The following is a 19,993-nucleotide window of genomic DNA, read 5'->3' on the forward strand; positions in this document are numbered from 1 at the left end:
ACAACAACGAAACACATCCTGTACCTGACAATAGAGGAGGGGCTTACATCTGCATTTTAAACTTGAGCAACCCTTCTTTGCGTTCCGGCAGCATTCCTACATTAGTCACACACACACACACACGCACACGCACACGCACACGCACACGCACACACAATACACTCCCCTTCCACTAGCATTTCCTACGCAACTCGCTTAGAGGGTTAGCGAGGTATGTTGAGCTCCAAGCCTGGGTTAATGAACAATAAATAATACTATTAATAATATCACGTGCTTACTAGAGTATAACACTATATGTGGACACTATATTGACATTTAAAGAAATGTAGGGATTCTTTTCTTCATTTTTCTTAAACCTAACACGTCCCTTTCGGTTTCCCACCAGGAGATGGCGCTTAACTACAGGCAATGTAATCATACAAAACACTGAAAAATAATAAATTATTATTTTCAGACCATGTACTCTGGAAATGAACTGTACAGCCTTTTAAAAGGTCCCAGACATTTATTAATTGGCAACGGTCCTGCCATTTAATCAATGTCAAGAATATCCTCCCCTATATTTCAACATTGTCGTGGTGTGTGAGATAATGTGGCGCGTTAATGTGGCGCGTTTCCACTGCAGGGTGCAGTGGAAACGCACCCCCTACCGGGGATGATTCTCCCGGTGGTTATTAGTGCCCCACTCCGCCCCTGAGATTAATAGATTCTACGTTGATACCTGCAGGTGCGATTGATAAGAGATCAGCTTTATTTGGCTGAAACCGCAGGTTCTATATTAACGTATGATAAAAATGTAGACCTAAAATAACTTTCCGTCCGTTTAATGATAACTGCGCATTCAAGGCCTACACAAACAGATGTGAAAGTGTTTTTAAAGATTTTACAACGTATCATTTTTGCATTTTCACGTTTTAGTTTCCAATTGTCGTGGAGACAGTATACGATTGTTCTCCCATCACCACCCTCGGCGCGTTGTTCGCCGATGCCTACGTCATCCTCCGCCCTACGTCATCCGCCGGGCGCTCAGACCTCTGGAGCTTCGAGGCTCGAGACGCTGACTGCCACTCTGCTGCAGGACCACCGAGGACTAACTTGGACCACCGAGGACCACCCCGTCACCCAGCGGGACGTTGCCTGGTCTCATCACTTCCTTCCACTACTTTCTTAAAGCCGTCGGGAGTTGAACTGGATTAAGCAGCAGCAGCAGCACAGCAGCGGCTTCCCGTCCCGTCCCCTCCACGCCGCGCCCTCCCGGTCTCCGTGGACCTCTGACCTGTCAGGACCCGGACCGCCAGGCCCCGGACTGCCAGGCCCCGCTAGGCGTGCCCGGCCGTGAGGATGGCGAACCCCGCGGAGTGCACCATCAAGGTGATGTGCCGCTTCAGACCGCTGAACAAGTCGGAGGTGGCCCGCGGAGACTCGTACATCCCCAAGTTCCAGGGGGAGGACTGCGTGTTGATCACGGTACGTAGGCAGGTGCCCCACCGTCTGGTTCCCCCTCTGACCCCGAAGAGGCTGCTGTAGGTAGGAGGGGAACTCCCGGAGGAGAGAGTGTTGTGGCACAGAGAGGTGTGTGGTGGTGGGCTCTGAACCCTGTAGGCTCTGGACCCGGTAGGCTCTGAACCCGGTAGGCTCTCTGGACCCTCTGGACCCGGGAGGTGGTGGAGCTGGAGAGCACGACAATACAATTTTAAATCCTTTGCGTTCATTTTCTCTTATTGCGAGCTTAGCTAGCGACAAAAGTTGTCTGTTAAAATGTATTTCATAGCCAAGTTAAAGTGACCCATAGATTAGGATCCAAAACTCATCATGTTGGCTCCTTTTTGGATGTGAGATTATTTCACGAGGCCACTCATTTATACTGGTTAATGCTAGGATGACTAAACTGAAATCCATGATATACTCAATCTTAACTTCATTTTTACCTAGTGTGTGTGTGTGTGTGTGTGTGTTAATTAGGTGGGTTTGTATTAGTAGTACTAGTGTTTGTACTGCGTGTGGTATGATCAGACTTTCATTTGGGTGTGGTGCTTCACGGGACTAAAGGAGTTGTTTAATTTGAGACACTCAGTCCAGCGATTGTTAAGGCGATCAAACCTCCTCTTCCCTTGTCCTTTCATAATGGAGGACGGTTCTATGATCCACTCTCCCTTTTACAGCCAATAGGAAGGCCTCATGGTGGACCTTGTGGAAGCTAGCCCATTCCCCGTATTCAAACAAAGATAGCTCGGATAAGATGCTAGACAATGCTATGTGCTATTTTTAAGTGAAAGGACGTACAACGTACAATAAATGTGTACATTGCAGATTGCACTGTGTCTCTCCGCAGGGCAAACCGTATTACTTTGACCGCGTGTTCCAGTCCAACACCACTCAGGAGCAGTTCTACAATGCTGTCGCTCAGCAGATCGTCAAAGGTGAGCCGTCCTGCAAGGGGAAGGAACCGATTCATCTCCTGATCCAGAACCGATTAATCTCCTGATCCTGAACCGATTCATCTCCTGATCCTGAATCGATTCATCTCCTGATCCTGAACCGATTCATCTACTGATTCTAAATTGATTCATCTACTGATCCTGAACCGATTCATCTCCTGATCCCGAACCTATTCATCTACTGATTCTGAATCGATTCCATTTCTGATTCTGAATCAATATTTCTCTTCTAATTCTGAATAGACTCCCATCCCTCAAGAGTCTTTTGATGTATTATCATCATTTTCATTAAATGATTGTACTGTGACTCCCTCCACGCTGGGCAGACGTGCTGGACGGTTACAACGGAACCATCTTCGCCTACGGCCAGACCGCCTCGGGCAAGACACACACCATGGAGGTGAGCGTCGTCAGGGGGCCCTGCTCCGGCCGAGACCCCGACCAGAGCGTCCTGACTAGGCCGGAACCATCGATCGAATTTAAACCGACATTGCGATGGCTGTGATGAAAAAAATAAAATATATATATATGGTTTATATTAATTTCTTCTCTTTGGTGGATTTGTTACTGACTGAAGATCAGCAATATTCGTTTTGTTTTTCTTTTACAATTCAATAGTAAAAAAATATAGATGTCATCAATTCATCTCAGCATACATAGGCCTGGCTTAAAGGAAAGAGCAGTTTATATGTTGACTGCTTCCAATGTTGTGTTGGTCATACTGTAGAATGATTTATTGCTTGTTACGTGAATAATACTGAACATAAGGAACATTAAAAAAGAAAAATCACATACCAAATCGCAATCGCAATATTGGTCGACATGATCGCAATCCGATCATTTCCCCAAATGGTTGAGCCCTGGTCCTGACCCAGCAGAACTTTGTCCCTCAGGGCGTCCTCCACGACACGGACATGATGGGCGTCATCCCCCGCATCGTCCAGGACATCTTCAACTACATCTACTCCATGGACGAGAACCTGGAGTTCCACATCAAAGTAAGCCCCCCCCCCCCCCCCCCCCCCCCAAGGAGCTGATGAACTGGAATCTTTTCTCAAATTAATGTCGGGCAAATAAGGCCTAATGAGGCCTTTCTCGGCAGGTGTCGTATTTTGAGATCTATTTGGATAAAATCAGGGACCTCATGGATGGTACGTATTGTTGAGCCTTTTTGACGTATAGATGTAATGATTTCTAGACACTGATGTTGATCTGATGCAGGGAGTAAAAGGAAACGAATGACGCGTTGAATACATGGTTTCTACATTCTTCTCCGTCGTCCCACAGTATCGAAGACCAACCTCTCCGTGCATGAGGACAAAAACCGAGTGCCTTACGTGAAGGTGAGCCCCTGTGGGACTGTGTCTGTGACCCCCCCCCCCCCCCCCAACCAGAGGAATGAGACGGTCCGTGTCTGTGACCCCCCCCCCCCCACCCAGATGAATGAGACGGTCCTGCCGCGGGCTGAGAGGCAGTCCCATCTTAAAGAGTCGTGTGTGTGTGTGTGTGTGTGTGTGTGTGTGTGTGTGTGTGTGTGTGTGTGTGTGTGTGTGTGTGTGTGTGTGTGTGTGTGTGTGTGTGTGTGTGTGTTCTCTTCAGAGTTTAGTTGCTCCTTACACTGGAGGGAAGAATACACATCTTAATATCTCCGTATCTCTTTAAAAACACTAAGAACCAACAACAACGTGTGTGTGGGTGTGTATGCTCGATCTCTTTGGAGTTTATTTGCCCCTTACACTGGGGGATACACTGTGTGTGTTTGTGCGTGCGTGTGTGTGTGCGTTGGCAGGGCGCGTCGGAGCGGTTCGTGTGCAGCCCGGAGGAGGTCATGGACGCGATAGACGAAGGCAAAAATAACCGCAGCGTGGCCGTCACAAGTGAGGAGAGACACTGGGGCCCTCAGTGGGCCCGCCGCTCATGGGTTCAGCCTCACCGGGTCCCCTGACCACCAGCACGGCCCCCAGGCACACACACACACACACACAAACATAAATACACAAAAGAGCACGTACACACACGCATGAACACATGCATATACAATCAGCATGCACAGACGCACACAAATGAGAGCCCCTCTATTCTTTAACTGCCTGCACACTTTGTACTTTGACAAAACAACATGTATTCTCACATGGTGATTAAAAACTGTGTGTGTGTGTGTGTGTGTGTGTGTGTGTGTGTGTGTGTGTGTGTGTGTGTGTGTGTGTGTGTGTGTGTGTGTGTGTGTGTGTGTGTGTGTGTGTGTGTGTGTGTGTGTGTGGGGTTCCTCAGACATGAACGAGCACAGCTCCAGAAGCCACAGTATCTTCCAGATCAACATCAAGCAGGAGAACGCCCAGACAGGCCAGAAACTCACCGGCAAGCTCTACCTGGTGGACCTGGCCGGCAGTGAAAAAGTAGAATCCCTTTCAATGCTCTGTTTGTGTGTATTGTTTGTCAATACATTGGGCTGAATATGTCAGCAGAAGTGTCTTGCTCCTTGAAACTTACTGTCATCAAAGTGGTGTTCAAAACGTCAAGATAATAATAATAATAATGCATTTTATTTATGGGCGCCTTTCTTGACACTCAAGGTCACCTTACAAAATCAAACATCCATAGTAGCAAACAACAAAAAAAACAACAACAACATAATGACACAGTGTACAAGAGAAAAACAGTGTGTTCATTCTAGTCCCAAGAATGCAACTGACTTAAAGGGAGTAGGCTTGGGTGAATAGATAAAACCAGAATGAATCAAGATAGCAGTATTTAATAATAAAGGATTAAGCATACTGGTTTGGCTCGTCGTAAGTCTGTGCTTGAAAGAAATGTGGTGGGAAGGAACCAGTAGGACAGTGTTGATTCACAGAATGTCTGCCGTAGTGCTGTTAGAGTGAGAGTCTGTTGGAGAGACTTCTATCTTCTGCTGCCCCCCCCCTACTGTTAATTTAGTGTGTGTGTGTGTGTGTGTGTGTGTGTGTGTGTGTGTGTGTGTGTGTGTGTGTGTGTGTGTGTGTGTGTGTGTGTGTGTGTGTGTGTGTGTGTGTGTGTGTGTGTGTCAGATAGGTAAAACGGGAGCGGAGGGCACGGTGTTGGACGAAGCCAAGATGATCAACAAGTCGCTCTCGGCGTTGGGGATCGTTATCTCGGCCCTGGCCGAGGGCTCGGTGAGGTTCAGCCTGTCTCCTCTGTGTTCCTCTGTGGCTCTTCTACGGTTCCTCTATCGCTCTTCTACGGTTCTTTTATGCCTCTATGGTTCTTCTATATTTATTTTATGCCTCTATGGTTCTTCTATATTTCTTCTATGCCTCTATGGTTATTTTCTATGGCTCTGTGGTTCTTCTATTGCTCTATGCTTCTTCTACAGTATAGCTCTATGGTTCTTCTCCGGTTCATCTATGGCTCTCTGGTTTTTCTATGGTTCTTCTATGGTTCTCTGGTTCTTCTATGGTTCTTCTATGGCTCTCTGGTTCTTCTATGGCTCTCTGGTTCTTCTATGGCTCTCTGGTTCTTCTATGGCTCTCTGGTTCTTCTATGGCTCTCTGGTTCTTCTATGGCTCTGGTTCTTCTATGGCTCTCGGGTTCTTCTATGGTTCTTCTATGGCTCTATGGTTCTTCTATGGCTCTATGGTTCTTCTATGGCTCTCTGGTTCTTCTATGGTTCTTCTATGGCTCTGGTTCTTCTATGGCTCTATGGTTCTTCTATGGCTCTATGGTTCTTCTATGGCTCTCTGGTTCTTCTATGGCTCTATGGTTCTTCTATGGCTCTGGTTCTTCTATGGCTCTATGGTTCTTCTATGGCTCTCTGGTTCTTCTATGGCACTATGGTTCTTCTATGGCTCTATGGTTCTTCTATGGCTCTCTGGTTCTTCTATGGTTATTCTATGGCTCTCTGGTTCTTCTATGGCTCTATGGTTCTTCTATAGCTCTCTGGTTCTTCTATGGCACTATGGTTCTTCTGTGGCTCTATGGTTCTTCTGTGGCTCTATGGTTCTTCTATGGCTCTCTGGTTCTTCTATGGCTCTCTGGTTCTTCTATGGTTATTCTATGGCTCTCTGGTTCTTCTATGGCTCTAGGGTTCTTCTATAGCTCTCTGGTTCTTCTATGGCACTATGGTTCTTCTGTGGCTCTATGGTTCTTCTATGGCTCTCTGGTTCTTCTATGGCTTTCTGGTTCTTCTATGGCTTTCTGGTTCTTCTATGGCTCTATGGTTCTTCTATGGCTCTCTGGTTCTTCTATGGCTCTATGGTTCTTCTATGGCTCTCTGGTTCTTCTATGGCTCTCAGGTTCTTCTCTGGTTCTTCTATGGCTCCATGGTTCTTCTATGGCTCTCAGGTTCTTCTCTGGTTCTTCTATGGCTCTCTGGTTCTTCTATGGCTCTTCTCTGGTTCTTCTATGGCTCTATGGTTCTATGGTTCCTCTGGTGCTCTCAGCACACTGAGCCTCTCCACCCGGCTCCCGCCCTCCCAGAACTACATCCCGTACCGGGACAGTAAGATGACCCGGATCCTGCAGGACTCCCTGGGGGGGAACTGCCGGACCACCATGGTCATCTGCTGCTCGCCCTCCGCCTTCAACGAGGCCGAGACCAAGTCCACGCTGCTGTTTGGACAGAGGTACGCACACGCACACACGCACGCACGCACGCACACGCACGCACGCAAACATGGACACAGAGACACTGTAACGCACACATGAACGCAAACATACCCGCATGCGCACACACACACACCCACACGATCACATACTCACACGCAAGCACGCACGCACGCACAGACACACAAACTCGGGGAGGTGCATCAAGGTACAGCCACTGTGATGAAGGGGTGAGGGGCTTCATGCTGTGATGAAGGGGTGAGGTGCCTCATAGTGTGTGGTGATGGGGTGAGGTGCCTCATGGTCTGTAATGAATGGGTGAGGTGCCTCACATTGATGAAGGGGTGAGGGCCCTCATGGTATGAATGGGTGAGGTGCATAACGGTGTGTGGTGAAGGGATGAGGTGCCTCCCGGTATGAAGGGGCAAGGTTCCTCTATCGACGGTGGTGAGGGGTTGAAGGGGTGAGGGGTTGAAGGGATAAAGCGCCTCCCGGTATGAAGGGGTGAGGTGATGAAGAAGGGGTGAGGTGCATCACGGTACACCCAAGGCGGTGAAGGGCTGAGGTGATGAAGGGGTGAGTGAGCTGCCTGTGGTCCGCAGGGCCAAGACCATCAAGAACAGCGTGACGCTGAACGTGGAGCTGACGGCGGAGCAGTGGAAGAAGAAGTGGGAGAAGGAGAAGGAGAAGAACAAGACCCTGAAGAACACCGTCGACACGCTGGAGAGCGAGCTCCAACGCTGGAGGACGGGTAAGAACACCGCCACCTGGTGGCGAACACCGCCACCTGGTGGAGAGAGGGCTCAGCCGCTGAAAGACGGGTAAGGACACCGACACCTGGTGGCGAACGCCGCCACCTGGTGGAGAGATGGCTCGGACGCTGAAGGACAGGTAAAAACACCACCCTGAAGAACACCGTCACCTGGGTGGAGAACGAGCTCCACCTCTTGAGGACAGGAAACACACGGTCGCTGATCACCACCCGAACTCCACCCGATCCAACCTTCGAGTGACCTGTACAGCTTCACCCAGAGCCCGGCTTCCTGTCTCACGCCGGGCCTCTGTCGCCCCCTGCAGGCGAGAGCGTCCCCGAGGAGGAGCAGTTCGACAAGGAGAAGGCCAAGGAGGAGGTGCAGGCCGTGGAGAACGTGCTGAACCACGACAAGATGGCGGCCACGCCAGCGCTGGGCGGGCCCCCCGGGGTGCAGCTCCAGGGGCCGGGGGGGGGCACGTCGGGGGCGGAGCTCAGCAAGCTGTACAAGGAGATGGACGACAAGGTGGGGGACGGGACGGCAAAGATCTACCCTGAGAACCCTGTAACAGGCCCTGTATCTGGTGCTTTATCTACCCTGAGAACCAGAACCAGAACCAGAACCACACGTCCTGTATCTGGGTCTCTTGGTGGAGTTAGAGCAATGTGTTCATTTTTTATTCAATTAAATATTTTAACATTCAAGAACATGGACGTGAATATTGGAGAGAATATTTTAGTGTTTTACCTAACTTTCCTCCCTAAACTCCACCCTCCCGCCCTCCTCTACCCTCCCCTCCCTCCTCCCCCCCACTCCCCCCCCCCCACACCTCTCTCCTCCCCTCCCTCTCGCTGTAGGACGATGAGATCGACCAGCAGAGCCAGCTGTTGGAGAAGCTGAACCAACAGATGCAGGACCAAGAGGAGGTACACACACACACACAGACAGACAGACAGACAGACAGACAGACAGACAGACAGACAGACAGACAGACAGACAGACAGACAGACAGACAGACAGACAGACAGACAGACAGACAGACAGACAGACAGACAGACAGACAGACAGACAGACAGACAGACAGACAGACAGACAGACAGACAGACAGACAGACAGACAGACAGACAGACAGACAGACAGACAGACAGACAGACAGACAGACAGACAGACAGACAGACAGACAGACAGACAGACAGACAGACAGACAGACAGACAGACAGACAGACAGACAGACAGACAGACAGACAGACAGACAGACAGACAGACAGACAGACAGACAGACAGACAGACAGACAGACAGACAGACAGACAGACAGACAGACAGACAGACAGACAGACAGACAGACAGACAGACAGACAGACAGACAGACAGACAGACAGACAGACAGACAGACAGACAGACAGACAGACAGACAGACAGACAGACAGACAGACAGACAGACAGACAGACAGACAGACAGACAGACAGACAGACAGACAGACAGACAGACAGACAGACAGACAGACAGACAGACAGACAGACAGACAGACAGACAGACAGACAGACAGACAGACAGACAGACAGACAGACAGACAGACAGACAGACAGACAGACAGACAGACAGACAGACAGACAGACAGACAGACAGACAGACAGACAGACAGACAGACCCTTCATCAGATAAACTCTTCATCTGATAGATATTAGATAGACTCCACATCAGTTACTCCTTACCAGACAGACTCTTCATCAGTTAGTCTTCATCAGACACTCTTCATCAGTTAGACTCTTCATTAAGACACTCTTCATCAGTTAGACTCTTCATTAAGACACTCTTCATCAGTTAGACTCTTCATTAAGACACTCTTCATCAGTTAGACTCTTCATTAAGACACTCTTCATCAGTTAGACTCTTCATTAAGACACTCTTCATCAGTTTGACTCTTCAGCAGATACTTCATCTGATACACCCTTTATTAGACAGACCCTTCATCAGACAGACAACAGACATACTCTTCATCAGATACACTCTTCATCAGATACACTCTTCATCAGATACTCTTCATCAGTTGACTCTTCATCAGACAGACTCGGCATCAGACAGATTCTTCATCAGACAGACTATCCATCCTACAGACCCTTCATCAGACAGACCCTTCATCAGACAGACCCTTCATCAGACGGACTCTTCATCAGACAGACCCTTTATCCGACAGACACTTTATCTGACAGACCCTTCATCAGACAGACCCTTCATCAGACAGACCCTTCATCAGACAGACCCTCCATCAGACAGACCCTTCATCAGACAGACTCCTCATCCGACAGACTCTTCATCAGACAGACCCTTCATCCGACAGACCCTTTATCCGACAGACCCTTTATCCGACAGACCCTTCATCAGACAGACCCTTCATCAGACAGACCCTTCATCAGACAGACCCTTCATCCGACAGACTCCTCATCCGACAGACCCTTCATCCGACAGACCCTTCATCCGACAGACCCTTCATCAGATGGACTCCTCGTCCGACAGACTCTTCATGGTACGCCTGGTTCCTCCATTAGCCCTCCTCAGTAGTTCCTTCGTCCTCCCCTGGTCCTGGGACCTCCTCAGCTGATAAGGCTTCTCCTGGTACAGACGTCCTGGTCTTCATGGACTCTTCATGGTACGCCTGGTGCCACCATAAGCCCTCCCAAGTAGTCCCTAAGTCCTCCGCCCCCGGTCCCGGTGTCTCCTCAGCTGCTGGCCTCCTCGCACCGCGACCACGACAAGCTCCAGACGGAGCTGAACCGGCTGCTCTCGGAGAACGAGGCGTCCAAGGAGGAGGTGAAGGAGGTGCTGCAGGCGCTGGAGGAGCTGGCCGTCAACTACGACCAGAAGAGCCAGGAGGTGGAGGACAAGGCGCAGGAGTTTGAGGCCCTCAGCGAGGAGCTCAACCAGAAGTCGGTGGGTGGGGGAGGAGGGGAGGAGGGGAGGAGGGGGAGGGGAGGAGGGGAGGAGGGGAGGAGATGTGGTGTAGGATAACCGTCTGAACACATTCGGCGATCGACGTCGGGATGAAAAGTTATTTGTTATTTTAGTTATTTTCTTCATTTAAGTCTTTGATGGGGTTGTTCCCTTCTGAGTATTATTTGGCTAAAGCTTTATAATTATGTAAAATAATTGTCTGTCCGTCTGTCCTAACTTATTGTAAAGTGCAAACTATAGTTATATATGCAGTATATAATGGATTTATTCTATGTAGCATGTATTCTTTAGATTTAAACACATAATGTCAGTGTAACGTGTAACATAGTGAGGATAGCGTTTGAATACGGTCCAAAGTTGTATATAATGTTGGTTACCTGAACTGGTCCCATCTGGTGTGTCCCCGTTCCCCTCCTCCAGAGCTCCCTTGCCTCCATCGACACGGAGCTCCAGAAGCTGAAGGAGATGACCAACCACCAGAAGAAGAGGGTGACGGAGATGATGTCGTCGCTCCTCAAAGACCTGGCCGAGATCGGCAGCGCCATGGGCACCAAGGAGATCAAGGTGGGGGGTTCAGTGTTACTAGCGTGTTTCTCCAAGTTTGAGACACCTAAACAAACGGTAATTATGTAGATGTGTTTCTCCATGTGGGAGACACTTACACAAACGTTGAGTATGCGGATGTGTTTCTCCATGTGTGAGACACCTTAACAAACCTTATGTGTGATATTTCTGGACGTGTTGATGTTCAGTAGGAAGAGAGGCCTTAAACAAACGTTATGTATGATACATTATCTATGATATCTCTCAATGTGTCAATGTCAGCAAATGTCAACAAGTTACGTATGATATCTCTGGATTATGTTATGGTTATGTACGATATCTCTCCATGTGTCAATGTCAGCAACAAGAGAGCCCTTAACCAAACGTTATGTGTGATATCTCTGGATTATGTTATGGTCATGTATGATAACTCTGGATTATGTTATGGTTATGTGTGATATCTCTGGATTATTGGATTATGTTATGGTTATGTGTGATATCTCTGGATTATTGGATTATGTTATGGTTATGTGCGATATCTCTGGATTATGTTCTGGTTATGTGTGATATCTCTGGATTATGTTATGGTTATGTGCGATATCTCTGGATTATGTTATGGTTACGTACGATATCTCTGGATTATGTTATGGTTACGTGTGATATCTGGATTATGTTATGGTTACGTTACGTACGATATCTCTGGATTATGTTATGGTTCTGTCTGTGTGATACCTCTGGATTATGTTATGGTTCTGTGTGATACCTCTGGATTATGTAATGGTTCTGTGTGATACCTCTGGATTATGTTATGGTTACGTGTGATGTTCCTCTGCGTGTGGACGGTCAGCAACAGGAGAGCACCGGCGTGATCGACGAGGAGTTCACGGTGGCCCGTCTCTACATCAGCAAGATGAAGTCGGAGGTGAAGAGCACGGTGCGTCGCAGCCGACAGCTGGAGGGCGCCCAGGCCGAGAGCGACCAGCGGCTGGCCGAGACCGAGAAGGAGCTGGCCGCCTGCCAGCTGCTCACCTCCCAGGTGACCCCTGACCCCTGACCCCTGACCTCTGACCTCCTACTGTCCGGCCCATGGACATTAGCCGGTTTAACGTAAACAAACGTCTTTAAATGGGCTTTAAATGTGAAGAAATGGAATAACTTCATGTGGACTTGCTTTAGACATCGTGGGACTCCCTAATCATTGTAGATGTGATAAGCTGCCAGTTCTGTGCGACTAATAGACATTAAAGTTTTACATTTTCAATTGGGCTCTTAAGGCCGTTACAGACAGGAGGGCGGGTTGAGGAAGAGGGGAACTGATGAGTGGCAGGTTGGAATCAAACCGGAGTTGCTATGACCCTGGTTGCCGTGGTTATCACATCCCTGTGTTGAGCCAGATGTTGGTCCATGTCACGTAAAGAAAGATACATGAGGAATGGATGTGTTCGATCACAACATACAGGGCTAGGTATTCTGCTAGCCTGGTTCAGTCTTATTCTAACATGCCATAGTGTGATTATAACATGCCATAGTGTGATTATAACATGCTGTAGTGTGATTATAATATGCCGTCGTTTGATTATAACATGCCGTCGTGTGATAATAAGATGCCGTTGTGTGATAATAACATGCTGTAGTGTAGATCCTAACATGGCCTCGTGTTCTCCGGTCTCGCAGTACGAGGCGAAGATCCGCTCTCTGACAGAGAGCGTGCAGATCCTGGAGCAGAAGAAGAGGCAGCTGGAGGAGAGCGTGGACGCGCTCAACGAGGAGCTGGTGAAGATCAGCGCTCAGGGTGAGCGGGAGCGGAGACCGGCTCACTCACTCACCCACTCACCCACTCACCCACTCACTCACTCACTCACTCACTCACCCACTCACCCACTCACTCACTCACTCACTCACTCACTCACTCACTCACTCACTCACTCACTCACTCACTCACTCACTCAGTTTTAATTACAGTGTTTGCAGAAAAAAAACACATTCAAGCAGCGCAACGCTATTATAGAAAGTAAGACACAACTTACTGAGGTAAGCGTGAACATAAAAAGCCGTTCTGTTTGCTGCTCCTGTGGCCGTTACTCATAGTCACTACAACTCTCTTCGTTTAGTAGTGTGTTGTTCTTCCAATAATAACGTTGCACGGCGTTCATCCGGTTCCTTTGTGTCGCTCGAGGGAGGCGTTTCAAATCGTGCCACAGAGTCGGTCCAAACGAGCACGCCGCTATACTGCAGGTCGTTACACCGATGTGGTCACAGCGAAGGCACAGGGTGGTTTATGATGTACTGAAACAGTTCATCTCCTCCCCTACCAGAGAAAGTCCATGCCACGGAGAAGGAGAAGATGCAGTCGGCCAATGAGGTCAAGGTACGGTAGAACGTTGACCGCCGGATCCGATCGAGATCCCCAAACAAGTCCAGTGTTCCCTGAAACCCCCCCACCAGAACTCCCCCAGGTGATGGGACTTTGGTGGGGGTGTGGGGACTAGCGTGTGGGTGCTAGCAGCACATCTAGTTTGTGCTACACTGGTTTCACTTTGTACCGTCCAGGTTCACATTGAAGTCCAGAGCTCTCTTTTTTGACTGAACTTTAATGATAAAAAAAACGAAACAATTACAACTATTGTGTGTGTGTGTGTGTGTGTGTGTGTGTGTGTGTGTGTGTGTGTGTGTGTGTGTGTGTGTGTGTGTGTGTGTGTGTGTGTGTGTGTGTGTGTGTGTGTGTGTGTGTGTGTGTGTGTGTGTGTGCGCAGGACGCGGTGCAGAAGCAGATCATGTCCCACAGGGAGGCCCATCAGAAGCAGATCAGCAGTCTGCGAGACGAGCTGGACAGCAAGGAGAAGCAGATCACTGAGCTGCAGGAGTAGGACAACACACTGCAACATCACACTGCAACACATTATAACGCACTGCAACACAATGCGCCAACGTAACACTATATACACTGCACATACGTTAAACTGCAACACACTGCAGCAATGTAACACTACAATACACTGCAGCAACGTTAAACTATATTACACTGAAGCAATGTAACACTACGTGTGTGTGTGTGTGTGTGTGTGTGTGTGTGTGTGTGTGTGTGTGTGTGTGTGTGTGTGTGTGTGTGTGTGTGTGTGTGTGTAGTCTGAACCAGAAGATCTCTCTGGAGCAGGAGCGCTTGAGGGCGGAGCACGAGAAGCTCAAGGCTGCGGACCAGGAGAGGAACCGCAAGCTGCAGGAGCTAACGTAACGTAGCTTCTCCTTGCGTAGCGTAGCTTCCTCCCCTAGAACCTGGGACAGGCCTAGTGGTGCTGCAGGAGCTAAAGTAGCGAAGCTTCTCCTAACGTAGCGTAGCTTCCTCCCCTAGAACCTGGGAGAGGCCTAGTGGTGCTGCAGGAGCTAAAGTAGCGTAGCTTCTCCTAACATAGCGTAGCTTCCTCCCCTAGAAGCTGGGTCATAGTGGTGCTGCAGGAGCTAACGTAGCGTAGCTACCTAGCTTCTTAGCTTTCTTCCTCCCATATTGGCGCTGCAGCCCTCTCCAGTCTGCAACAGTCCTTGGTTAATTCGTCTGAATATGAATTTAAGTATACTTAAGAGATACATAAAACTTGCTCTTTTTTTTTCACATTCTTTATTTTATTTTTTTTACACTACAGCTAGAATGGTGAATGCTGTTACTGTCTCTTATTTCAAACTATTTGAACCTGTCTGCGTTTAAATCGGTCCACTCAGGCTCAGTTTATTGTGCACTATTAAGTGCCTTTAATGTTCCATCTCATTATGCATCTCATTATGCAAATTAGAAGCATGCGTTGACATTTTAGACGCTCAATTATGAAACCTTGTTTCTGCTGGCCTAGGTACCGTGCCACTACGGGCCCATAGGTATCCGGTTTATAATAAGTCTCCAGATTTCCCTTATACTTGTTCCTTCACTAGTGTGCTGTATAGTGTTCACCTTGAATAGGTAATAAGGAAGGAGGGAACAAGTGAGCCGAGTCGAACAGCGCCTCGCCTGTCTGATGACGCGTTCAACATGTGGGTGTAGTACCGCCGCCGTCCAGCAGATGGCGGCGGTACTACACCCACATGTTGAACGCGTTGTTTGACGGTTGCTCTGACGGCCGTGTTGTCCGTTCCCAGGGGCATTCAGGACCGCCGGGAGCAGGCCAAGCAGGACCTGAAGGGGCTGGAGGAGACTGTGGTGAGCTGTTGGCTGCGGTCCAAGATGGCCGCTCACTGGTCTCACCCATAGGGTGACACACGGTTCTGCTTTGGATCGGGTTTGCATCATGTAGCAAGACACAATTATGATTTACATGAAAAATATACTTAGTTTGCCCATCTGTATTTCTATTTGTGTGTGTGTGTGTGTGTGTGCGTGTGCGTGCGTGCGTGCGTGCGTGCGTGCGTGTGTGCGTGCGAGTGTATATAGATGTGTGTGTTTGTGTGTATATAGATGTGTGTGTCTGTGTACCTCATGTCAACGTCCATCTCTCTCCACCAGGCCAGAGAGCTTCAGACGCTCCACAACCTCAGACGGCTGTTTGTCCAGGACCTGAACACCAGGGTGAAGAGGGTGAGGGAGACACTCCCCTGGGGGGACGTCTACTTTTACATTGAGGGCATTTAGCCGACGCTTCTATCCAAAGCCACTTCGAATACAAGTACATCTGTCAGATGAAAGAGGGGGATTTAATTAATTTGATATTATTTAAGGGGTGTGTGTGTGTGTGTGTGTGTGTGTGTGTGTGTGTGTGTGTGTGTGTGTGTGTGTGTGTGTGTGTGTGTGTGTGTGTGTGTGTGTGTGTGTGTGTGTGTGTGCGCGTGTGCAGAACGCGGACGCTGACTCTGATGATACGGGAGGCAGCGCCATGCAGAAACAGAAGATTGCCTTCCTGGAGAGCAACCTGGAGCAGCTCACCAGGGTCCACAAGCAGGTACTGGTCTATAGAAGGGGTACTGGTCTATAGAAGGGGTACTGGTCTATAGAAGGGGTACCGGTCTATAGAAGGGGTACCGGTCTATAGAAGGGGTACCGGTCTATAGAAGGGGTACCGGTCTATAGAAGGGGTACCGGTCTATAGAAGGGGTACCGGTCTATAGAAGGGGTACCGGTCTATAGAAGGGGTACCGGTCTATAGAAGGGGTACTGGTCTATAGAGAAGGTCCAGGTCCTCAGAGCAGGTACTGGTCCTCAGACTCCAGCTAGCAGGAGGGTAGTCAGTCTTCATAGCGGGTCATCAGTAGCCTGGTCCTACCAGGCTCTCGTACTTCATTTCATTTGCACAGAGAGTCTGGACCCACTCCATTGACTAACGTTAACTCACTTGAAGGCGGGTGTCTGTTGAAGTTTAACACTATTGGATCTGCCCAGTGCCACTCTGGATCTGCCATAACCAATCGCTGACGTTTGGCAGGGAATCACGTTGCGCGCAGGCTGTAAACGAACCAAACGGCGTGCTGCGCGAAGATGTCCGTCAACGAGAGCTGACTTGAACGTCATTGTCCTCAGCCACTCCCTCTGTTCGCTGAACGGACGCACACAAAATTTTGATGGAGAAAAATCCAGGAATATACCGCAAACTCAGACGTAGTGCTGATGGGAAATGAAAATTGAGCGGAAGTACTTAGGCAGGCGGAGCCAGGCTAGGTCATCAGGAGATCCACATGGAGAATATTTGATGAGTCAAGCTCTCCTCCTCCTTCTCCTTCTCCTCCCCTCCTCCCTCTCCTCCCCCTCCCTCTTCTCCTCCTCCTCCTCCTCCCTCTTCTCCCCCTCCTACCGCTCCTCCTCCTCCTCCTCCTCCTCCCCCTCCTACCGCTCCTCCTCCTCCTCCCTCTCCCTCCACACCTTTCCTCCCCCCAGCTGGTGCGGGACAACGCTGACCTGCGCAGTGAGATCCCCAAGATGGAGAAGCGTCTGCGTGCGACGGTGGAGCGCGTCAAGGCTCTGGAGCTGGCCCTGAAGGAGGCCCGCGAGGTGGCCGGCCGCGACCGCAAGCGCTACCAGCAGGAGGTGGACCGCATCAAGGAGGCGGTGCGCTCCAAGAACATGAGCCGCTGGCGCACCGCCGCGCAGATAGGTGGGCCGGCGGGGGGGCACGCACATATCTACACACACACACACACACACGCATATCTACACACACATGTATACATATACACAGGTATATATGTATATATACATACAAATACAGTTACACACACACACACACACACACACACACACACACACACACACACACACACACACACACACACACACTCGTTGAATGTTTCTCTAATAAGTGTGACTTCTTCTCTCCCGCCGGTCCGCCCCCAGCTAAGCCCATCCGGCCGGGCCAGCAGCCCGGGGCCCCCCCCGCCAACCCCGGCGTGGTGCGCCCCAACAGCGTGCAGACCCCCCAGCCCGCCGGGCTCCGGGGCGGAGGGGGCGGAGGGGCCCCCGCCCAGCAGGACAAGAGCAGCTACTCCTACGAGTGTGTAACCCCCCCCACACCCCCCCACTACTGTCTCTCGGGGCTCTTAAAGCACACAGGCCTCTCCTGTCACTAGGGGCCCTTCAGGTGGCACACGGGACCCCCCTGCACCCCCACTGTCACTAAGGGGCCCTTTAGGAATGCACGGGACCCCAATGCACCCCCATTGTCACTAGGGGCCCCTTAGGAAGCACACAGACCCCCCCCCCCCTGCAGTGTAATCAGGTGCTATTGAGCTGCAAGGTGTTCCACTGATTTCCTTCCAGTCTTTTGAGTCCTGCTCCTGTGTCTCCTCTCCACCTCTCCTCTTCCACTTCCTCTCCTCTTGTCTTCTCCTCTCCTCTTCTCTTCTACTCTCCTCTTCTGTCTCCTCTCTTCCTGTTTCCTCTCCTCTTGTTTCCTCTCCTCTTGTTTCCTCTCCTCTTGTTTCCTCTCCTCTTCTGTCTCCTCTTCTGTCACCTCTTGTGTCTCCTCTCCTCTTGTTTCCTCTCCTTGTTTCCTCTCCTCTTGTCTCCTCTCCTCTTGACTCCTCTCCTCTTCTCCTGGTGTTTTCAGCTGCTGAGGAGAGAGGCTGCCGGTCGGAGCCAGAAACAAAGGTCAGCCAGATAGCTATGAACTACGTCATCCACAATGCAACGCTGGACTCTCACCTCGGACCCGCCCCCCCAGTGTATACATGGTGTATATTGATTTAAGACTTCGGGAGGGGGGAGGGGCTTATTTTGTGCCTATTTATGGTTTCTAACTCTCAGCCCATCCAAAGATCACATGACTGCCTTGAAATATGATCATGCAAACTTATTGAACTAATTGTGTGTGTGTGTGTGTGTGTGTGTACAGTATTGCCTATTTGTTCAACAGAATACCACTAAGTGATTGGATCTGTTCCTTACCAAACGTGAAGTCAGATCAATACAGCTGATTGGCTGAGCTGCACTGTTACCCCACACCTCAGCAGAGTGGTGCAACACTCACAGCAGGGGGCTATAGTGCCTGACCTCTGACCTTAACCCTGACCCAAACCCTACCGTCCAGACCAGTGTGTGTGTGTGTGTGTGTGTGTGTGTGTGTGTGTGTGTGTGTGTGTGTGTGTGTGTGTGTGTGTGTGTGTGTGTGTGTGTGTGTGTGTGTGTGTGTGTGTGTGTTAAAATGGTCGGTTCTGCTGTTGTCCTGCAAGACGACCTCACCTCGTACTAACTTTGTGTTCGTACAAGAGTCTGCTTATCTTCCTCAGGCAGTTCAGACGTCCTCTGTTAACACACACATCTTGGAGCGGGTTGGAAAGAATAAATGATTGTTGATCAGTATTGATTGTTTGATTCCGTAAAGACATATTCTATTTATTCTACTACGTTAAGGTTAGGGGGGCATATCTTCTGAACAAAGTATTTGTTTAACCACAATAACAACACGGACACTAGGTAGGAGTTAAACAAAGTGTTCTTTAAACAAAGAAAATCTGAGACTGCTAGTCTAGTAGCAGCTTTAGTTTGTTTCAATTTGGTGTTAAAATAAAAGCACTTTGAACAATCTTCCAAACCAATGCTGCCTCTTAAGAACCCAACAATGGAGCGTACCATTAGGAACAGGTGGACAGTGATTGGTATTGTCTGAGTCTTGTCTTGGGTAGAGGCTGATTCATGCTTTGTGCCTCCACAACACTGCTTCCATTTTGCCTTTGTCATTTTATACTCATCTATTGTAACAATAAAGCCTTACTGAGAAGCATTGCTGTTGTTGTTTCATTTGGTTCAATTGAACGCGATATTGCTCAGGGGCGCCTCTCTCCTGAGCAATAAAGCACATCTAGTTAGGTCACAAACATTGAAGTCTGTAGCGTCGTCTTCTGCCTAAGGGCTTGAGTTCTGCTCCCAAAACGTTCATAGGACGTTTTAGTCGTATGATATATGTCATTGTCCTTGGTTTATAGCAGGGCTTATGCCACCCTTAATGTAATATAAAATAGTATATGATATAAAAAATATAATATATAAATATATGTGTACATATATATATAAATGATTAACAAAGTAAAGACAGTATATTGTTTTTCTTTCATCGTAGTTAGTCGTTTTCATTGGTTTTAAAGCAGGCTTTATGTCATCCTTAATGTCACATCAAATAAATAACAATATAGGTTTTTCCCTGTTTGAGTTGATTAATTAAAACAAAGCGCCGAACCGCCACCAGGGGGCGCTTGGTGAGCCGTGGTGGTGAACGCGGTCCTTCGGCTCTGACGGTCGTTGAGGGAGAGAGAGAGAGAGAGA

General features: G+C 49.2%; 1 protein-coding gene across 2 annotated transcripts; it reads left to right on the forward strand.

Annotated features, from left to right (window-relative positions):
• The first annotated feature begins 728 nt into the window (after nt 1–728).
• LOC115538418 (kinesin-1 heavy chain) lies at nt 729–19,454 on the forward strand. Of its 2 annotated transcripts, none has more exons than XM_030349983.1 (26): nt 729–1,467; nt 2,333–2,420; nt 2,765–2,838; nt 3,332–3,436; nt 3,541–3,589; nt 3,726–3,781; nt 4,228–4,315; nt 4,710–4,834; nt 5,483–5,587; nt 6,891–7,036; nt 7,619–7,767; nt 8,094–8,293; nt 8,626–8,694; nt 10,492–10,698; nt 11,140–11,283; nt 12,116–12,298; nt 12,937–13,054; nt 13,578–13,630; nt 14,016–14,125; nt 14,389–14,490; nt 15,388–15,448; nt 15,752–15,823; nt 16,080–16,184; nt 17,114–17,330; nt 17,570–17,726; nt 18,282–19,454. In XM_030349983.1, exons 1-26 carry the CDS (start codon nt 1,342–1,344, stop codon nt 18,286–18,288), a joined length of 2,916 nt encoding a protein of 971 aa, XP_030205843.1. In that variant the 5' UTR covers nt 729–1,341; the 3' UTR covers nt 18,289–19,454. The 2 variants fall into 2 exon arrangements, with proteins under 2 accessions (XP_030205843.1, XP_030205842.1); XM_030349982.1 differs by having other exon boundaries at nt 730–1,467; nt 12,110–12,298.
• Nucleotides 19,455–19,993: the final 539 nt, after the last annotated feature.

Source organism: Gadus morhua, unplaced genomic scaffold (genome assembly GCF_902167405.1).
Source record: "Gadus morhua unplaced genomic scaffold, gadMor3.0, whole genome shotgun sequence".
Lineage (NCBI taxonomy): Eukaryota > Metazoa > Chordata > Actinopteri > Gadiformes > Gadidae > Gadus > Gadus morhua.